Source organism: Pseudonaja textilis, chromosome 1 (genome assembly GCF_049901715.1).
Source record: "Pseudonaja textilis isolate UNSWEBS1 chromosome 1, rPseTex1.2, whole genome shotgun sequence".
Taxonomy (NCBI): domain Eukaryota; kingdom Metazoa; phylum Chordata; class Lepidosauria; order Squamata; family Elapidae; genus Pseudonaja; species Pseudonaja textilis.
The window spans coordinates 115,296,842-115,318,344 of NC_141990.1; the positions used below are offsets into that span (position 1 = coordinate 115,296,842).

Consider the following 21,503-nt stretch of genomic DNA (forward strand, 5'->3'; position numbering starts at 1 on the left):
TGATTTTGTCAATGCTGATGGTGTTCAAGTGGTGCTCCAGATGTTTTGCGTTTGCATTCAAAGTGCCGATCATTGTTGGTATTTTACTTTCTTTTGTCACAGTTGTTCTACTTCTATTTGCAGGCCTTTGTATTTTGTGATTTTCTCTTCTCTTCTGCTATCTCCAGGTACCACAACGTCCACTATCCAGATTTTGTTTTCCTTATCAACAGTTCTTAAGCCTGGTTTTTGTATTTGTCTTTGAATTCAAAAGTTCCCGAGCACTTTGGCTTCTCCATTTACTATTTAATCTACAGTATTTTGTGGTCCCATCAGTTGTTGCTTGTAGGCAAATGGTATTTCTTGCAAATCTTCTAATTATTCGTAGTGTCCTTAATGAAAGTAGTATTTCTTAAATTATTTTCATATAAAGCTTGAGACTTGGTGAACGTATGAAACTTCATGAAGAGGTTGATGAACTGAATAGTTTTTGGATGCTTCCTAATAGTCAATGGTATGGAATCCTGCTAAGAGTCTGATAGGGCCAGGGGGAGCACTTCCCTTCTCTTGAGGTCCCAAGAAAGATTTTCTGCTAGAGCAATGTAGGCCATTGCTGTTCCATGCCCCACACCTGATTCCAGAAAAGCAGCTCAGAAATTCTGTTGGTTCTAGGACCCTCAGCAACTGAATCCTCACTGTCTTCTGCAAAACTTCGCAAAAAGGCAGGGTTTGAGATAGGCCACTGCACAGGGGTGGGCTGCAACTGGTTTAAAAACCGGTTCTGTGAGCGAGCGTGCACTATTCAATAAACATCAATTTGAACCTCTCCAGCTTCACCTTCTAGCCTTCCCCTGTAAGTAGAACAGCTGAGGCGCGGTAATCCATTTTGCTGTGTGAATCAGCTGAGCTGCAAAAGAAGGAAATGTAAGAGAGGATAGCACAGGGGCAGGTGGGCAGGGCCAACTGATTATGGTCCATGCGGGTTCACTAGAACCGGTCTGAACCTGAAACAGCTCATCATTGCCATTGCAGAACTGATTGGCTTCATATAGCATGCTAAGTATAAATTGTAGTTAAGCAGCCACAATGGCTGGATTCTCATTTTATTCTAAGCCAAAACCAACACAGGTTAGCTTGTTGTAAGGGAGTCAAAATAAGTTTTTTTTTTTTCTAAAAAAAGGTCTTGCAACATTGAACTCATTCTTTCTCTGTCTCTTCTCTCAGATTAAAGAAGCTGCTTGAACAGGAAAAAAACTACCAAGCTCGCAAGGACAAAGACCATACCAAGCGCCTCAATAAGCTCAGAGAAGAACTTGTTAAACTCAAGTCATTTGCACTTATGCTGGTGGACGAACGGCAGCTGCACATTGAACAGCTCGATCAGCAAACCCAGAAAATACAAAACCTCACCCAGAAATTGAGAGAAGAAGAAGACAAGTTTAAGGTCTTAAATGCCACAGCAAAAGAAGATGGGCAGAAATTAATGAAGCTGGAGGCTGAACTTGAGTGCAAGACAGCCTCCTATTCTCAAGAGCATGAGGAGATGACTGCTAAAGTTGCTAATCAAGAGTCACACAATAAGCAGCTCAGACTTAAGCTGGTGGGCTTAAGCAACAAAATTGAGGAACTCGAAGAAACCAATAAAGGCCTTCAGAAGACTGAAGAGGAACTTCAGGAGTTGAGAGACAAAATAGCCAAAGGGGAATGTGGGAATTCCAGCTTGATGGCCGAGGTGGAAAACCTTCGCAAGCGTGTGCTTGAAATGGAAGGCAAAGATGAGGAGATCACCAAAACAGAATCTCAGTGCAAAGAGTTGAAAAAGAAATTGCAAGAGGAGGAGCACCAGAGTAAGGAACTGAGGCTGGAAGTCGAGAAACTGCAGAAGAGGATGTCGGATCTTGAGAAGCTGGAAGAAGCTTTCAACAGAAGCAAATCAGAGTGTACCCAGCTGCGTTTGAACTTGGAGAAGGAAAAGAATTTAACAAAAGATCTGATCAATGAGTTGGAAGTAGTGAAGATCCGGATAAAAGACTTAGAGGTTTCGGAAACCAAATTGGAAAAGGCAGAATTGATCCTAAAAGACGATTTGACAAAGCTGAAGTCTTTTACCGTCATGCTGGTGGATGAAAGAAAAAACATGGCGGATAAAATAAAGCAGGAAGAGAGGAAAATAGAAAGCCTGAATAGGAACTTTAAGGTGGAGCAAAGCAAAGTGATGGAAGTGACAGAAAAGCTAATTGAGGAAAGTAAAAATTTTTTGAAGCTGAAATCTGAAATGGAGGAAGAGGTATCCAGTCTGACTAAGGAAAAGGAGGAGTTAATGAACAAGTTAAAAAGTGAAGAAGGGAAATCACTGCAGCTGAGCTGTACAGTGGATCTATTAAAGAAAAGAATGGATGGTATAGAGGAGGTTGAAAGAGAAATTGCCAGAGGTCGAGTTAGAAAAGGACCAGGGTTTTCTGGCCAAGAAGATAACAAGATCAAAGAACTAACAGTTGAAATAGAAAAGCTAAAAAATCGTCTCAAGCAGTTAGAAGTGGTTGAGGGAGACCTGATGAAAACCGAGGATGAATATGATCAGCTGGAGCAAAAATTTAGGACCGAGCAGGACAAAGCTAATCTTCTTTCCCAACAGCTGGAAGAAATGAAGCTCCAGATTGCTAAAAATAAAGCAATAGAGAAGGGAGAGGCAGTGAGTCAAGAGGCTGAGCTGAGGCAAAGGTTCCGGGTGGAAGAAACTAAATGCAGGGACTTGACAGCAGAAGTCCTGGCTCTTAAAGAAAAAATCCATGAGCTGATGAACAAAGAAGACCAGCTATCCCAGATCCAAGTAGATTATTCAGTCCTCCAGCAAAGGTTTCTGGAAGAAGAAAGTAAAAACAAAGCCATGGGACAGGAGGTGCTGAATTTGACAAAGGAGCTCGAGCTATCCAAACGCTACAGTCGCGTCCTGAGACCCAGCACAAATGGCAGAAGGATGGTTGACGTTCCTGTGACATCTACTGGGGTACAAACTGATCTGATGAATGGTGAACCGGCAGAAGAAGAAACACCTGCTGTGTTCATTAGGAAATCCTTTCAGGAGGAGAACCACATTATGAACAACCTTCGGCAGGTTGGGCTCAAGAAGCCCAGTGACAGGTTGTCTGTTCTTAACAGGTATCCCCCAGCTGCAAATGAGCTGACCATGAGAAAATCTTGGATTCCTTGGATGAAAAAAAGAGACAACAGCTGTCAGCCAACTCAAGAGAAAGGAGCCAGGATCCAAACCAGCCCTGAACGTCCTGGGGAAGTAGTTCTTTCTCCAAAACAAGGGCAGCCTCTTCATATTCGGGTGACCCCAGATCATGAAAACAGTACGGCCACTTTGGAAATCACCAGCCCAACAGCCGAAGATTTCTTCTCAAGTACCACTGTTATTCCTACCCTAGGAAATCAGAAACCAAGGATCACCATAATTCCTTCTCCTAATGTCATGTCCCAAAAAGGGAAAAGTGGTGAGAGCCCAATGGGCCCAGAGAGAGCAATGTCACCGGTGACTCTAACTACTTTCTCCAGAGAGAAATCTGTAGAGAGTGAGATGTCTCCATTCATGGAAAGGCCCATGTCCCCAATTCAGATCATGACCGTATCTACCTCTGCAGCACCCACAGAAATTACTGTATCCCCTGAGTCACAGGACATGACCATGGGAAGAGCTGTGTTTAGAGTGACGCCCGAGAAACAAACTGTCCCGACTCCAGTCCGACAGTACAATCCAAATGCAAGCATTATAACAACGGAGGACAATAAAATTCACATCCACTTAGGAACTCAGTTTAAACGCTCACCTAGCACTGCTCAAGAAGGAATGAGCCCTGTAATTACTGTCAGGCCTATGAATGTAGTGTCAGAAAAGGAGGAGTTGACAGGGACTGTCCTTCGGTCCCCCAGGAATAATGTATCCTCAAGATCTGGAGCAAGCAAAGTGACCAGCACCATTACTATCACTCCAGTTACTACATCATCCACACGAGGAACACAATCAGTGGTAAGCAATCCAAACTCTTTTGCCTATTTGTATATCTGCACAAGGTAGGGGAAAGTGGTAGTAGAGTTGGAGTCAATTGGTGGCCCATGGGCGGCAAACAATCCTCAGCAACACCTGATTAATTGTAATGGTTTGGGTTTATTATTCAAAATTATCACTTCCAAGCTATTCCAAGTCTCCAAATGCCAAGAACTCATTGGTTTGGAAATTGATTTTGTCCCCCTTTTGGGGATGTTTTAATCATAGAAATGGGTCTTGTGAAGACGTTACTTTCCTATCCTTACTCATAACTTCCCAAATCCAAAAAATGCTCCCTAATTAATTCCCAAATAGTAGTTGGAAGCTGTTTTTAAACCAGAGAGAACTGTAAGTACAGGAGTGGGATTATTATTTTTTAATGTAATTGTTTTACAACCCTTATATTTTATCTCCATCCATCTTCCTGCAACTTCCCTGCAAGTTAAGGTCAAAAGAGACCATAAGTCTTTCCTTCCACTACTGAATATCAGGGCAGGAGAAAGGAAACATCTGAGATGTTAAAGAATTCCTTGAGTATTCAAACTCAACTAGCTCATTTAAAAACTAGCTGTTGACTACAGGTTGTTATTCAAGCCTTTATTCTTTATATGTATATTCTTTAAAACATTTTTTTCATTGTGCCTTTGAGTTATGAGGGAAATGTGTCTCTAAGATAGATGGGCATCCAATCTGTTTCCCTCCCTTTACTTATTCTCCAGATTTTAAATTGTGATCTGTATCATTTTATAAATTTGTCTCTTTCAAAAGTCAACTGAAACAGGATTTTCTTCTCTCGTGGAATTTGATGAAATGAGAACTAATGCTGCTTGGCCCAACATGGAAATCCCATTTCATTTAATAAGGATGATTCAGTTGTGAGTTTGTTACTCTTAAAACAGAACTATTGCAATCTTGTTCTTGGGTAACTATTTTTAGATTGCAATCTTAGGATTCTGTTAGATAATTAACAAAAACCTCAAGTAAAATAAGATCTTTAATCCATATATTCAATTTGTCTTTGCATTCTCTTTCCTACAGTAAAATAATACAGTGAAATCTAAGTATGTAGGCAAGAATAAGAACTAACTGATATTCTAGTAAATATGAATCTAGAATGGGGCAACCATAAATCATCTCTAACATGGTCTGTTAGATGTGCAGTGGTCTCCCAGTAGACAGGTAGACCTGTCACTTTGACACACATCTTCACTGTACTAGTAAGCTACTGATGTGGCCCTTGTGTATTCAGTGTATCATGCTCTGTGGGGAGGTTTGAGAGAGGAAGTGGGAGGCGAAATGGCGTTCTCATGATACAGCTGCCCCATCTTTGCTGCCATTACAGTTTCACAGGTGTGTGTATATACTCAGGTATATATACATGTATAACAGCTTCCTGAAGGGCTGTTGATGCAGAGCTATAGTTTCTCTCATGGCAGCTTGGAGGTGAAGCTGCACTCTCCTGCCACCACACATAGGCAAACCTTATAAGCTAAGATGTACCACCTCCACCCCATTTCTCTTTCCTTGCAGGAAGGTGGGAAACAAGAATGTTCAGCAGCCATTCTGTGTGTGTGTGTGTGTGTGTGTGTGTGTGCAAAACAAGCAAGTGCTTTTGGTGCCAGGAGGGACTAGGGACTAGCATGCAAAAGGCATGTTTTCCTTCCTTTTCTTCCCATGTGGCTTCTGCTGCATCCTGGGTAGAATGTCTCTTTTGCTCCTGGATCCCACATTGAAAACCTGAAAGCAGAAGACAAGTACAAAATGTGTGTGTGCATTGTTCCTCCCACCATCTCTCTCTTCCTGAGCACTCAATACAGACCGAGCCCTCTCTGCCTTGTAGCCGTGGCAGAGAAAGAATTGGAAAGGCAATTGGCTCTTTTGATTCATTCCCATTATTCGGAAATGGGATGCTGGACCCCTTCCTCGGTGTAACAACGATTGGTTTAGTAGCAATGAGTGGATTCTCCTCTTTCCCAGGGATGCTGGGAACTACAGTGGTGGGATTCAATTTTTTTTCCTACCGGTTCTGTGGGTGTGGCTTGGTGGGCATGGCTTGACTTGGTGGGTGTGGCTTGGTGGCATGGCAGGGGAAGGATACTGTAAAATCCCCATTCCCTCCCCACCCTAACCTGCTCTCCAGCTCCATTCTCCTGTGCAGGGCAACAAAAGACCCAGCTGACCAGCTGAGACTCGGGAGGCAGAGAATAGTTGGGGGGCGGGGCCTGTCAGAGGTGGTGTTTGCCCATTCTCCAAACTACTCAAAATTTCTGCTACCGGTTCTCCCGAACTGGTCAGAACCTGCTGAACACCAGCTCTGTCCATGGCTGAAGCCCTGTCCTGCCCTATGAGGGGTAATTTCCCATGTTGGTATCATCCCAATTCTCCCTCTCTCCTAGAATGGTGGAATGTTAGGTATTAGGAGGGAATGAAACCAAGAATGTGCTTTAGCCTCCCAGCAATTCTCTGAAGTAGACTTAGTTCAGGGTAATGAACCTACATAGCTGACATTCCCAAACCTGAGTTCCCCAACCCTATCCTCTTGCCTCTATTGCATACTCCCAGCGTGTCTTACCAGTAGATCACAAGCAGAAGAGTCTTTGATCTTGGCCAACCGGAGTGCTGAGACAGAGAAGTTGCTGAAGTGTCGCTACTAATGATTAAGCCGCCAGAAAGATATTCATTCTCATTCTCATTCTCTCTCCCTCTCCCTCCCTCCCTCTCTTTTTAATTGTGCCTCTGAGAAGAACCATTCAGATGTCTGACAAATGAGTTTTAGGTTAATGAAACATAGGCAAGCATGTTTCCATATGGAATTAACTACATGCAGTAGAAATATAGCAGGTGGATGTTATTGTGATTATTGTTATTTTAAATAGTTCAATATATAAGTTCCGGGTATTTCATGATGCTTGAAAATTTGTAAAGGCAGTTTTGTTCTTTCTACTAATTTACTTTTCTAGGCTGGAATGTAGAAGATGAAAAGTTGCTAGGAAGTTCAAACAAATATTTTATGCTTAGTCTCTTAAAACAACCAATTAGTTCCTTTACAAAAAAACTCACCTGTGGTTCTCACAATCATATTCACTTTAGAGCAACCAGTGAAACCACTTGCCTCCAGAAGTTATGGTGTTTTTAAAGAAGAGATTGGACGCCCATTTGGCTGAAATGCTATAGGTTCTCCTGCTTAAGCAGGGGGTTGGACTAGAAGACCTCCAAGGTCCCCTTCAACTCTGTTATTCTGTTATTCTTCTCACTAGGTGATTTGAGCTGCATCTTTGATCATTTTCATCAATGCCTGTACTCAAATGTAATTGTTTGGGATATTGATACATGGAGAGTACAAGACTAATGATGGTTACTTTACAGTGAATCATATTGTGATGACCCAGGGTGGGATACAAAATAAACACAGTCACAAAAAATAGGTGAAGCCCCCTTTTATTCCTTCACTTTGCTTCCAAGCTCCAAATATCCTTGACTGGAGCTCCAAATATCCTTGACTCCCACACAAGCAGTTACAAGGAGGAGGAAATGCTGTTTAAATTATAAAGAGTAAAAAACAACACAAACCAGGCAAGATAAGGGCTGGAGGACGTCCACAGATATCAGAACATACACTGAGAAGGACGCCAAGCTCAGAAAAGAACAATAAACTAGAAATATTTCCACACTTTGTCTCCAGTGTTTGCCAGAAAGCAGGTCCAAACTCTTATGCAGTTCTCACACCTGCAGCCCATGAAGAGGGATCAAGATTCTTTCCTCCTGAGTAGACCACATCTCTCCCTTATCCTCTCCTTCCCTGTGTGCCCTAGGATGGATAGGGGATGGGTCTGGATTCTCCTCTGACTGCTCAGCTGGCCTCTGCCCTTCCCCAGCCTCCTCCACAACTTCCGGAGCCACACTTCCACTCCCTGTCGGCTGTTCCTCCTCTTCCTCAGAGTCAGTCTCCATCAGGGGCGTGACACATATATTGTCAATGTAAATAAGGCTAAGATATTTGTCTTCTTAACAAGTTTTCAAATTGCAACAAACTCTTTGTTGGATAAAATAACTGCGTTATGTAGAGATATAATGGTCCCACCACTAGTTCTAATGAATGGATGCAGTCAGCTTTAAGGACATTGCTTCATCCAGTGATTTTGTCCCCCTTTCCCCAGGGATTCTTGGGAATTTTAGCACCCTTGGTGGAAGCTATGATCTCTACTTATTAACTGATCTACATTTCATCAGACTTCTGGTTTTTTTAGGCTAAACTTAAAGTGGTATACAATAGATATGTCTGCAGCTTAGATGGACTCCACTGGGAAGAAAATAGTTTTTTCACTCAGGATTTTGAAAATTCTAAAAGGAGTTAAATCATAATGGGAATGCCAAAGTTTTGAGACAAGTCACTAAAGAATCACTCTGGCAATTTCCAGATGAGCTACCAAAGCTGTTTTGGCCATATTAGCAGAGAATTCTGGGAATTATAATCCCATTACATCAGAGGGGCATCAGGTTGGGAAAGATTACTCTAAATGCTGTTTTAGTCCAGGAAACAATATTTAAAAATCCTGATGCAGTGGATTTTTTAAAAAAATTGGTTTAACTTCCCTCCTTGAATGGTGATGGAGATCACCTTGAAGAAAGAATGCAGGAACAATTAAATAAACATCAACCTGGAAAAGAAGACAGGATGAGAAAGAAAGTCAAGATGATCCTGCCTTGAGTTTCTTTGGTATAAGAGGAGGCAGAGGAAAACCCTTTCAGTCTTTCACAATTCTGTTATTGTACCCTACAAAAGTAGAGTTCTAGTAGTTTTTGTGTCTTCTGTTTCTTGACCTGGCCTACCGACATTTCCCAGCATATATAAAGTCTTCATTTCAATGTAAGGTGGATACAGTGCAATTTGTGGGAGTGACAGAGGCCATCTTGCCAAACTTTGCATAATTTGTACTAGATTTGATCAGCTTGCTGAAAGAAGTTATATTGCTCTTGGGCTGAATCTCCAGCTATAATACATCAATGAAAATAGAGTCTGTTCAGTACCTTTATTATGGAAAATATGTCTTAAATGTTTTCTAGATAAGAAGCTAGAGAAGGATATGTGTGTATATGTGTATGGAAAGCCAGTATAGTTTAATGATTAAGATGTTGAACCTAGGAGCAGGAATGCTAGGTTCTACTCTCCCATAGGTATAGAAGCTGACTGTTGATTTTGGCACAACTAGACTGAATGGGAAGTTGAACATTTTTTTGTGTTCAAATACACATGCACAAATTACACACACAATTCTAACACTGTGGCTTCCCTGCTCTTCTCCCTCTTTCTTTGTCTTACAGACAGGACAAGATGGGTCATCCCAGAGACCTGCACCGACCCGAATCCCTGTATCTAAAGGTATGAAAGCTGGGAAGCCAATTGTGCCGGCCCCTGGATCAGGAAATCAGACCAAATTCGAGCCTCGTGCCGAGACTCAGTCTATGAAAATAGAACTGAAGAAGTCTTCAGCCAATAGCTCTTCTTCCCTTGGTGGGGGGAAGGGCTGAGGGCAGAGTCTCAGGGGGTATGTTGTGCAGGTTTTACTGCTACCATGGAAATAAGCCCTGCTTGTGTGGTTTTTAGTGTTGGCATGTACTAATGACACCTGCTGAAGCTGTCACATCAACTAATGCATGCATGTCTTACCTACTGAATGTAGTAATCCCTTTGTCCCCTCAGCTAAGTTAAAAACTCACAGATCAGCCTGGTTCAGGTACTTCTAGAAAGGAGCTACTGATTAACATGTTCAAATACCTCCCTCTTAATTATAAAATGGTTTTCTTACAACCACTTTTTTGTGCATTATGTAATCATTTGAGACTGTCAGGACATCTAAATGAGTGGTGTAACAGAGTTGACTGTTTAATTGCAGCTCATTAGAAAAGGCATATTGTTTGTTCCTTCAGTTCTTATGTTTCTCAGATAAAAACTGGCAAGAAGAAATGCCCCCATTAGTGATTTAGTAGAACCTAAAAACCTGATAAAGAGCCAGCCTTTAATGTTTTCCTCCTCCTCAAGCTAGACTGAATTGATGCATCATTAAAATCATTTAAAATTCTCAGTCAGGTCAATGAATGATATAAATCAGCCAGTAATTTCTAACTTTTGACAAGATTCTGAAACACATTGGCTGAATGGTGTTTTCTTGAATGTATCTTCTGTCTGCATTGAATTTTTTGAAGTGCTTTGCTCTTGTTTTTGAAAGCATGTTTAAAAAATAGAGATCTCTAAAAAATATGCTGACTTCAGTTATGAAGGAAGCTTTCTTAAAAGCAAGCTAATGGAACAAAAACTTGTAGTTTTGGTGGGAAAGACTTTGATACCAAATTCCTCCCTTTCTTCCCTCTTCTTCCAATTGGATAATCTGTTAAAATTCAGCGAGAGATTTCTTAAGATTCTGGACTGGAGGGAAATGTAATAAAAATTAATCTTCCTGCAACTCTAACCATTTTAAAATGAAATGATTATATTGGCCAAAACAGAACGCATGGATTTGTTCATTAGAAGACTGGTGGGAATATCTGAAGGAAAGAGATTAAGTTGTTTGAAAGAACAATCTATAAAACAAAAGTAGCCATCCATCAGTGGCTCTAAGTAAAATATAATAAACAAATGAATCATAACTGAAAGGGTGCCCCAAATGATAAGTCTTTCACAAATTGGAAGGAAATTAGAAGATAGCTACATTTTCTTCCTCATTAGAACGTTTATGTACTGAAATGTTTTGAGATATTTCAGGTGAAAAATACTTTAATTAAAAGCAGCAAAAAATGTTAAGCAGTTCTTCAAGGACTGAACCCTCATTCTTCAAACTACACAGGTCTAAAATATCATAGATCACAATGAGATTTCAATTTTTTTAGAGTAAGATGTTGATATTTTGGTTGAGTCTGATATCTTGGATGTCCCTCAGCCTGATGTCTGATTCATTGAACCTCAAATTCCCATATTGCCGAACAATATTGGTAAAGGGTTTCTACACAGGTGGCATTTATTTTCTGTTCTGTTCCAGAAATATTTTTCTCTTTGAACAACCAACCTTAATTTGAACTTCTATGAGCATGACTGGATTTCTGAGTAGCTTGGAGGCAGGCTGTTCTCCTGCTTGTTGAACAGCTGCGTTCTTCCCTCCTACAAATGTTGAATAGATTTCATAAGCAACCTTATCAGCAAAGGCATCTGAATTCTTATGGCAGTTTCTTAAAATCACAACCTGTGATTTAAAACAACAACAAACATTATTTCTATTGATTTTTTTCCTGCTTAGATAATCCACACATGCCAAATTCTTTTCCTGTCCCATTTCCCAGTGCTCAGCTTCTCGTAGTTGGGCATAGTAGCGTAAAATGATACATACTGTACATGCACATCACAGTATTCCCTTTTGGGGCAAGGAACATTGTACAAAGTGCAGAAAAGGGATTAAAAATGTTAAGCACAAGTAACAAAAACACAAGGAGAAAAAAACGAAAAAGAGATATAATTACATTTAGTTAACACCAACATCATTCTCTTTCTCACTTTTTTCTATTATATTCACTGCTTGTTTAAACTTCTCCCGTTTCTGAGGATCTTGTCAGTTCCAACCACAATGTTCTTAATTGCTCTTTTTCCCTTAACCTATCCACTTTCTCTTCACATATTTATTTTCCAATTCAGTCCCTCTGATTTTCTGTGGATGACCAACCATCTCATCCTAATTCTTCTGTACTGCTCATGCACTTTTGTGTTAAAGGCACATTCATCCAGCACCCCCAAGTGCTTATTAAATAGCTCCTGCCCATTTAACTTACTTTTTAAATTTATCCTTACTTGCACAACCCTCACTTCCATATATCAACTTAGGTAGAATAATTTCGTTTCTTTCAACAAACATTCTTCCACATACTATTATTATTTAGCCAGTATTTACACATCTTAAAATATCTGTCTCCATTTCCCCAATTTCAGAAACATTCCACCAAAGAACATAAAGTCATTTACTTACTCTAGACCAGGGGTGTCAAACTCAAGGCCTGGGGACCAGATCCAGCCAGTGGGGTGCTTAGATCTGGCCCATGGAGCCACCTTGGAAACAATGAAAAACTACCCGTGGTGCCTCTGCCAGTGAAAATGGAGCTCAGGAACTCTGTTTTCACAGGCAGAGGGCTGCAGGAGGTCATTACAGTCCTGAGACCAAAATCACCCTGGTCTCACCTTCCTCCACTGGAGACAATGGATTCCCCCCCGAGCCCTACCTGGGCCACTACAGGTGCCCCTGACTCAAGTGATGTTGAGCTGGCCACATCCATCCTTGCCACACCACTTGCCCGCCCCCCCAGGTCAAACAGAACCCTGATGCGGCCGTCAATGAAATTGAGTTTGACACCCCTGCTCTAGACAAATACTATTCATGTATTACTTGCAATAATTCACTCCGCTTTTTTTCCATCACGCACAAGTACTTTAGTATTTCATTAATTAATCGGTGAAACCATAGTATCTTTTTCATCATAACCAAGTTAACATTTCCTGAAAATCATTTGAGGAAACATGTCCTCAACAACATGTCTTCATTTGCATGCATAAGTATATAGGTATCATTGTTTCCAACCAACGCTCTTCTTTCACTACAACTATTCTTATGTTTTTTCCCAGCTATCTTTGTTGAGATGTATCAGCCCTTTCTCTTAGTCTCACAGATACACAACTTATCTAGTTTTTGTTTCTTGCACTTCATTTGTTAATTTTTTCTTTTTATATTCTAATTTTCAAAATTCCGTATGTCATGCCCATCCCTAGATGGGTCCATTGATAATGGATTTCAGTCCCCCGTCATGGTTTTGGTCAGTGAGACTTTCACATAATATTGAATCAGTTTGGTACATTAGCCAAAGTGCTAGACTAGAAACCAGGAAACTGAATTCTAGTTTTTCCTTAAGCATATATCCTTACTCTTATTGTGGGGGAAATATGAGCTGAAGCCATAAGGATGCTTGCAGGATTAAAATTTCTCTCCCTTCCTCCTTCCTTTAGTATAATAGAGATGTAAACTATGTCATCCAATATGTTGGTTGTACCTATGACATGTGCAACATTCCCTAATGATAGGAAGAGTCTCAAATGAATGTGGCTTAGAAAAGAAATTGAATATGATATAACGAATTAATATATTCATTTTTATCAAACTTATTACACCTCATTGAATCTTTGGTAAGGACCAGGCTACCCAGTGCCAAGGGGGAGGGCGGGAACAGACTGAATGAAATTCACTTTTACAAGACAATGCTTTGACCATAGAAATCAAGGGCAGCTACAGTACTCCTTTATATGACCCAAGGAAAGGTATGCTTTTAATACATTGTTGAGGTAGCAGGTCTGTTCCTTGCATCTACTAAATTTATAGATTTTTTTTAAAAAAATTGATAACCATATGAAACAAAGGGGGAATGTGCATTTAAATGGAGGTAAGGGATAATGTGATGTATCAGATCAGGCCTTGTTGGTAAGTGGAATAGTTAACGTTGAAAAAAAGATTGAACTCATTTTACGGTGATTTTGCAACTCACCAGCAACTACTAATTGATTTGATAAATTGACCACAGCTCTTTATGTTGCTTGTTAGATAAAATATAGCTATACTTTAGCTTAAAAAATAAAGAACCGCATTATTTAATTTAGAATAAAATCTACCAATGTGGACAGACTGGCAGTTATGAGTTAAGTAGTGCCTGCTATCCCAGAGAACCTCAGTGAGTACAAAACTAGCACATAATCTTTCCCCGAGTTATATGTACTGGCCCATAAGTTTAAGGATCATTGAAGCAAATAAAAAGCTTGTTAAAAATGCAGATTTTGTATAACATCTGCTGATAACAGGTATTATCCAGTGAATTCTTAATGTTCTGCCGCTATGAGATCCCAGACCATTTTTGTATCGCTCTTCATATAATGCCTTAATAACACTAAAATACCACAGGAGTCTCAAGATAGGGTTTAGTGAGGGTTGAAGTCAATGTTGGCTAGTATAGATAACTTTTCAAAATTAACTTGGGTTAGAGGTCGTTTTGATAATAGTGTAGGATCACGTTTGCTACCTGCTTCCCAATGTTTTAACTGGCTTATGGCACCAGCTGCTATAGTAACCGTGGCTTTAGAAAGCTCTTATCTGTTTTTATTGCCTATTAGTTGCTGACATTTGTGAGCATGATCAAAACTGGCATTTGCTGGCAGTGAGATCATCTTTTGGGGCTTATTTTCACAGATGGTTATTCCCCACCCACCCCCACATCAATGTAATTCCTTTAGTCTTCACTGAACTGTTATAAAAGCTTGAGCTACGGGAATATTTTATTATTATAAATGTTGACCTCATGTTAAAACTATCTTACTAGTTGGACAAGGTTCCGCTGTAGGAATGTTGTGTACATTAGGATTAAGAACTTCTAGGTTGGAAAGCTTCAACCAAGAATGCAAGAAGAAATAGAAGTGTGTTTGGATTAAATTGTGTTAATTTTCTGGAAGTAACAAAACGTGATACACTCGAGTGAGGCATTTGTAGGGAAGGGTCTTTAAAGTTGTTGAAACACAGAAGTGGCAGATGAGGAATCTGCAGAAAATTATTTTAAGTTGAGGAAAGAAATGTAACTTTCAGCTACCAATATTTAATTTAATCAGTATGTTTTTATATGGTTGGGCTATTCAGATTTGATATTGGGGTGCCAAGTAGCTGTGTCACCATCATAGTAATTATAAAGAACCAATATGGGTATACATTTCAACTTATCTTTGAAATAGTTAAAAGTAGTGACCCAGCAGTAAACTTCATGAATTTCTCTTAATCGTGCTTCCAAGTAAGTACTGTAGAATGGGAAATGGTTGCTTTTTGAATTAGGTTAGAGTAGTGCCACCTAGTGGCAGTATCTTAGAATAACTATTATAAAACCTGACCTCAGGATGATGTATTGATGTCACTTTGATTTGGCCAGGAGTTAATTTATTCAGCTTTTTCCTATAAGAGGCACTTCTGCAAACTACACATTTGAAAAATTCCAAAATTTGATTTATCTATGCCTAAACTGCCAACAGAATGCAAAATAGTAACAACAACAACTATAATACCACCTTACTCGGAACTATATACTCAGATGTTACCTTTAGCAGCTCTTAGGTTCTTGGTTAGAACTTGAACTGTTGAGTTTTTACCAGTCCCGGATTGTGAATCGAATTGAAGATTAAATCTTAATAATAATGCCTAATGGTTCATCCCTATAATCAACATTTACTACTTTGCAAGGGTGATGAGAATCTTTTCCCAAAGGAACATTTAATATATGAAAATTTAACACAGAAGTATTCAGTTTGGTAACAGGATTATGAAAGGAACCCCCATCTTTAAAAAAGCAAATGATGCTGCAATATATGTATTTACACATCCTCATGACAGTGATAACATTCATGTCAATTGCAGTTGACATTTATAAAGAATTAGACTTGGTCTGCTTCCAGAATTTTCAAAGAAAGCCACAGTTAACTATGCTGAATTTTCACTGCAATCCATGGGCCAAATTAAATTTCCAATTCTTGTTGTGCTGTCATTCAAATTTTTCTGATATTTAATGACCCAACAGACCCAATGATTAACTGTCAGTAACTGGTTCTTTGAATTCTTATAAACTCATACTCATACTGGGTGATTGCTTATAGCCATCTTATCTTTTATTGATCTCTTTTTCAATTGCTTTTGATTTTTCCAAGCCTTGGTGTCTTCTCCGGTGATTCTTGTCTTTATATTTTGTGTCCAAAATATCCAAGCTTCAGCTTCATTATTAATGCCTCCAAGGATCAACTCTGTTTTACTTCATGTAGGATTGAATAATTTGTTAGTCTTGTGATCCAAGCAATTCTCAATTACTTTTTCTAACACTGAACTTCAAGGCATAATTTTTTCTTTCTGTGATCTAAAGTTCACAGCCATGCGTTAAAACAGGGTATTCTATGATAAGTATCTTTGTTGTCAGTTTAAAGTCTCTACCAATTAATATTTTGTCTAATGTATTTTATCCAGTCATTTTACTAGATCCCAACAGCTCAGTCTAAAGCAATCGTACACACATATATGCTGTCTAAGCAAAAATAAGATAAATAAACCCAAACTGGAAAGTCTTAAAGAAAAGGGCTCCTTTTTTAAACTTATTGAAGTCTCAGAATGAAAACACATCGTATTTTAAAACACACAAATATTTTCTTTAACTTCTTCATCGAATACCATTCATAAAAGGAGTTTCTGCCTACTGAGAGTGGCTAATGCTGTTATTTTCTTCATATTGCTAGAATTGAAGTTTTAAATTAAAGCTGGACAAAAATTAATTGGTCAGATTCCTAGAAGTAGCTCAATTCTGTTATTTCACCGAGAAGGTGTCAAGAGCCCAGCCTCCTCCACCTCCTATATCTGGAGTTTCTTTAGGACAACGTTATATGAAAAAGGGACTTTTTAAAAATCTGCTACTTTAACCATAGACTATACAGACCACCTAGCTCCATATTGCTAGATAGGAATGGAATGTTTCCAGGCGGAGAGAAAGGGTGGTTCTTTCCCCAAAGCCCCACTGGGTTGTTCTCTTGTCTTTTCAGACAACAGCAAACTTATCTTCCAAGCTGGACCACAATCCATAGACTTGAGTTTAGTGCGACTTGTCATCATAGCCAAACTCATTCTGTCTTTTCATTTTGTTCTTATTGATTTTTTCCCCCCTCTCAGGCAGTTTGCTCAGGCAATATTACCAAAGCTCCCAGTATTCCTTAGGGGGGCAATTTTGAATGACACCTACCACACCCTGCCCATCCTTGATCACTCCAGCATGACTGTAAGTAAAACAAGGAAACAAACCTTGCTCTCTGTCATTTTGCCACCCATTCTTCTTGAATATGCTACTCATCTGTGAAGCTGCACTTAGGACAACTGGGGGTGATCTGATTGCAGGTTAATCAGTAGGACTGACCTATTCATCACCTAATCCAGTACTTTTTCCACTCCATCCTGCCCTCCTCCTGCACAAGACATTTTATGCTTCTGAAGCTCCATGGGCTTAGGGTGTATTCAACCTGCTCTCTTCTCCGTTATGTTTTGGCCCAAATTAAAGCACAGAGCTATCTAAATATTTTATTATAATTTGCTTTCAAGGCCAACAAAGATAGATGATGTTTCACTCTTTGAAAAACAAAAAAAACCTTAAGTTTTAGATTATTTTTTCTTAAAAAATGCTGAAAACAAAAAGCATTCATTCTTTATGTATTCAAATATTAGAATAGTAATTACTTGGGACATTATCTTACACGCACTGCCTATATTTAGAACAGGGCTGTCAAACTCCTGGTCTGCGGGCTGGATGAGACACATGCTGGCCACGCCCATGCCCAGTTTAGCAAGGGAAAAAAGTCCTGATATGTCATGTGACATCACCATGATGACATGAGTTTGACACCTCTGGTTTAGAGAGTCTTTAAACATCATGTCCCTTCCCAGTTTCCTATGTGTGCATGGGATAAAGACCCAAAGAATAAATGTGAAATCCACATAACACTGATCGTATTAAACACAAGTAATTTGCACACACCAAAGAGAGATGTGTGGTTCTTCATTTCTCCCTAATATCCTCCTCACCCTGTTGATAAGCCATGGTAGCACAATGGTTAGAATGCAATATTGCAGGCTAACTGCGTCCCACTGCCAGAAGTTTGAGCCTGACAGGCTGAAGGTTGACTCAGCCTTCCATCCTTCTAAGGTTGGTAAAATGAGGGTCCAGATGGTTGGATACAATATGCTGGCTCTGTAAACCGCTTAGAGTGGGCTGTAAAGTACTGTGAAGTGGTATATCAGTCTGAGTGCTGTTGCTGTTGATTGTTGAGATAGGTGAAAACAAAACTAGACTGTCTTCCGTGAAGATGCCCTGTTTTGCACAAGTGGAATGGATAATCCCTTTTTTTATATCTGAACACAAGGACAAATACTTTCTGGAATGCTCCAGGTTCTACTCTAACAAGCTTGATATGATATGAAATGTCACTTTGAAATATCTGTAATATGTTGGGATAAAAAAAAGTAATATGGGTCCTCATAAGCTTTCATGTTTTCCATGGTAACAGTTATTGCTTTACTATGCTTCTTTCCCCATTAGAGAGCATCGTCATTCATCAGGTGCGCATAAACTCAAGATGAGAAGCCGCATCAACTCCATGTTATGCTTGTGCACTTCTCCACATCTCTGCGTTGATCACTGTGAACGTTCTGCCTCTATAATTCTGATCTTCCGTGCTACTGATCACTTGTGGAAGTACATTTTGCTGGATTTTGATTTTGTGTGTGTGTGTGTGTGTGTGTGTGTGTGTGTGTGTGTGTGTGTAGCTTTTATTTTAATTCTCAAGAAACTCTGTTTGCTGGGTTTTTTAAAAAAACTAAATGGTAAGAAAGGAAAACATGCTTTGCAAAGTATCCAAACCAATTGGTATTTGTCTGATTTTGTTTGGTGTTTCCTACATAATTTATTTTTATAGTACACTTTGTAATGCAGGATTTTGTTTTGCCAGACCTTCTGATCACCATGTCCATGGCACATTCATTTTGTAGAATACACTGTTGAAATTGCAAGGTGCCAGTTTGTATATTTTTTATAGGTAGTGATAGGGATTTGACCTCAATAAAAGCACCTTTTAAAGAAAACTTGTCACAGATGTTTCCAGGCAAAATGTGACACTGACTGAATTGCCCTGAAGACTGCTCTATAAAATAGTATTCTAGAACTTTGCACTGTGCTATGGTTTAACATAAAATAATTGCCAACAAACCAAAGCCTTGAATTGTATTTAACTTTTAAATTTTTTAAAAATATTGTATGCCAATGTTTATTAAACAATGCTTACATGTGTGCTGTTACATATTCTTGTGCCAAACACTTTTCTTTTTATTGCACTGTGTCAAATAAATTTTCATAAGCGTGCAACAATATCATGGTATCCCTTGAATTTCACAGACAACAATTGTCAAAAAAATTATTTTAACAGTTCATATTGAAAACATATTATGCTATGTTAATTAAGGTCAGTTTAACTAATTGGACGGAGAAATTAATTGTAATCTATTCAGATCTGGTATAGGTTTTTTATTAGGTTTGTATAGGTTTAGGTAGCAAATTATCAGTTAATTACTTCGATCTTTGTGTCATAGTTTTCAATTTGCTGCAGGCTGGCCTTGTTAAGTATATACCAGGAAATTCAGCTCCAGAATAAACTGAATAGTGGAGATCATCATTCCAAACCCTTTATGTAGAAATTGCCTTTGCACACATAGGTATTTTGGAAGTTTTCCTTTCCTAATTACTCCTGTGTCATTTCTGGGCATCCCTCAATCCCTGGTCCATTTTTGAGAGAAGTGACGGGTGACATGGCAAGGGTGTGCCTGATTCATCTTTAGGTCTTCAATCCCTGTACATGCAAATGTGTTACCATTCACAACATAGTTCAGTATTACAAAAGGGCAGGGCATCTTCTGAGCTTCAAAACTAGTTTCTACTACTTGTTTGACTTCACCAGGAACCTAGTATGTGATTTTTATGAAGGTGTATTTGTGAAGGAACTGTACACTAAAACAGGTCCCCTAATTATATCTGAAGATTATATTTTAGCTGAAACATAGAAATAATATAATACTGAGTTAGCAAAAATGGCAAAATATATTAGAAATTTTTGCATAGATGTACAGTATATTAAGTGGAAATTTAATCATGAAATATTTATATTTTATGAAATATTGAGAAAAGGAAAAGGAATCATGATGAGCAAAAATTGAGGTTAGAAAAATAATCTGAAAGCAGGCATTTGAATGAAACCAAAGAATTAAAGTCACTTGTTGAGATGGGTAGTAATAGAAATCAAATAAATAAATAGAGAGCCAGTTTGGTGTAATGGATAAGATACCAAGCTAGAAACAAGGGAACAATTCTAATCCTGCCTTAGGGACAAAGCCAGCTTGGTGATCTTTGGCCAGTCACTATATATCAACTGCAGGAAGAAAACAAGGACAAGCTATTTCTAAAAATCTTGCCAAGAAAACTGCAGGGACTTGTCCAGGCAGTTGCCAGGCATCAACATTTACTAGAAGGAACACACAGAGACCAGGAATTAGTACTATATGGATGATAAAGTATTTCCTCGTGCATTACATAATCTGGGTTTTCTAAGTGTGGATGTAATCAGGAAGACTTTGCTGTTAATATATTGCTACGCCTGAATGATGTTTAGTACATACATACCTAAGGGGGTATTTATGTAAGATAAGATGAGAAAAGGCCCTCTAGCTATACAGGTGATTGTAAATTCCAGTGAAATCAAGGGCCATTTTTCAATAAATATGGATAAGATCAGTCAGCAGAAGTAATACAGAAGAGTTAATTATAGCCCACGATTTCCTTATGGGATAACAACCAATTTATATGCCTTGAAATTTACCTTTTAGATTTTGTGAAGGCTTTAGTAGATGTCAGAGATTTGATTTAGGCAGGGTTTTCTGTTTGTAAAGTTATGCTAATTGGAAAACCATGCAAATTAAAAAAAAACACTATATGGTGTCAATCAGATTTATCTTTACAATTTCAGTAATTCTCTCTAAATCCTGCAAATCACATTCTCTTGTGCCTTTTTACCCTTTGTAACACCCATAATACTTCCCACAAATCAACAAGCAAATATTTAATAGCAAACTGTTAATTTGTTTCAGAGGTGCACACTTTCTGTTGGGTTGAGGGACCACAAGGAATTTTATGCGGCTCTTTGAAGGCTGCGCTGTAGAAGTGCCGAGGTCCATTCTATAAAGAGGTTCCCATAGTTTTAAGAGGATTGAAATGCTTAAGCATGTGCATGGAATAGAGTTCTCGTGTAATCCTTCAAGCCACCAATACAAAAAAAGGAAAAAAACCAACTTTCCCGAGCACTCTGGGATAGGATTTCTGAGGTTCATTTTGTGAATGGAACTGTTCTGTGCGAGTGCCCCCAGTATATTTTTCAAAAGGGGGAGTCTATTGTATCTTTGATGATTAATTGTAACAGCAGCAGAACCGCTGAAACATTAAACAATGGAAGTGGCAGAAATTAGGGCAGAACAGTGTGACTGATTCCTGGTGTGCACCAGAGGGGAAAGACAAGGCCAGAATGCCATCAATGCTTGTAGGTGTTCTTGGCAAGTGTACAGTATTCTATTATGTACTTTTTTGGTTCAGTGTCTACTGTTATATTGGACTTTTCATACAGCACTCCAGAATCAATCCGTATCTCACATAATCCACAACAACCCATAGTAGCTGCCCTGTTATGGATTATAGGGATTGTATTTCAATACTTCTGAATGGCAGTTTTGGAATAAGCAATGTCATCTTATTCCTGAAATGCCTATTTTTATTACCAAGGTCTTTAACAAAAAGGTTC

General features: G+C 39.0%; 1 protein-coding gene across 7 annotated transcripts in view; it reads left to right on the plus strand.

Moving 5' to 3' along the window:
* FILIP1 (filamin A interacting protein 1) overlaps nt 1-19,032 on the plus strand; it is a 91,855-nt gene extending 72,823 nt beyond the window's left edge. For 2 of the 7 annotated variants that reach the window (XM_087915153.1, XM_026695136.2), the window contains 4 exons: nt 1,204-4,009; nt 9,350-9,407; nt 16,789-16,894; nt 18,206-19,032. In XM_087915153.1, the coding sequence (XP_087771279.1) occupies nt 1,204-4,009; nt 9,350-9,407; nt 16,789-16,847 (2,923 nt within the window). In that variant the 3' untranslated portion in view covers nt 16,848-16,894; nt 18,206-19,032. Of the gene's footprint in view, nt 1-1,203; nt 4,010-9,349; nt 9,574-16,788; nt 16,895-18,205 lie in introns of those variants that run through there. The other 5 variants (XM_087915138.1, XM_026695135.2, XM_087915161.1 and 2 more) reach the window with 3 other exon arrangements.
* The last annotated feature ends 2,471 nt before the right edge of the window (nt 19,033-21,503 follow it).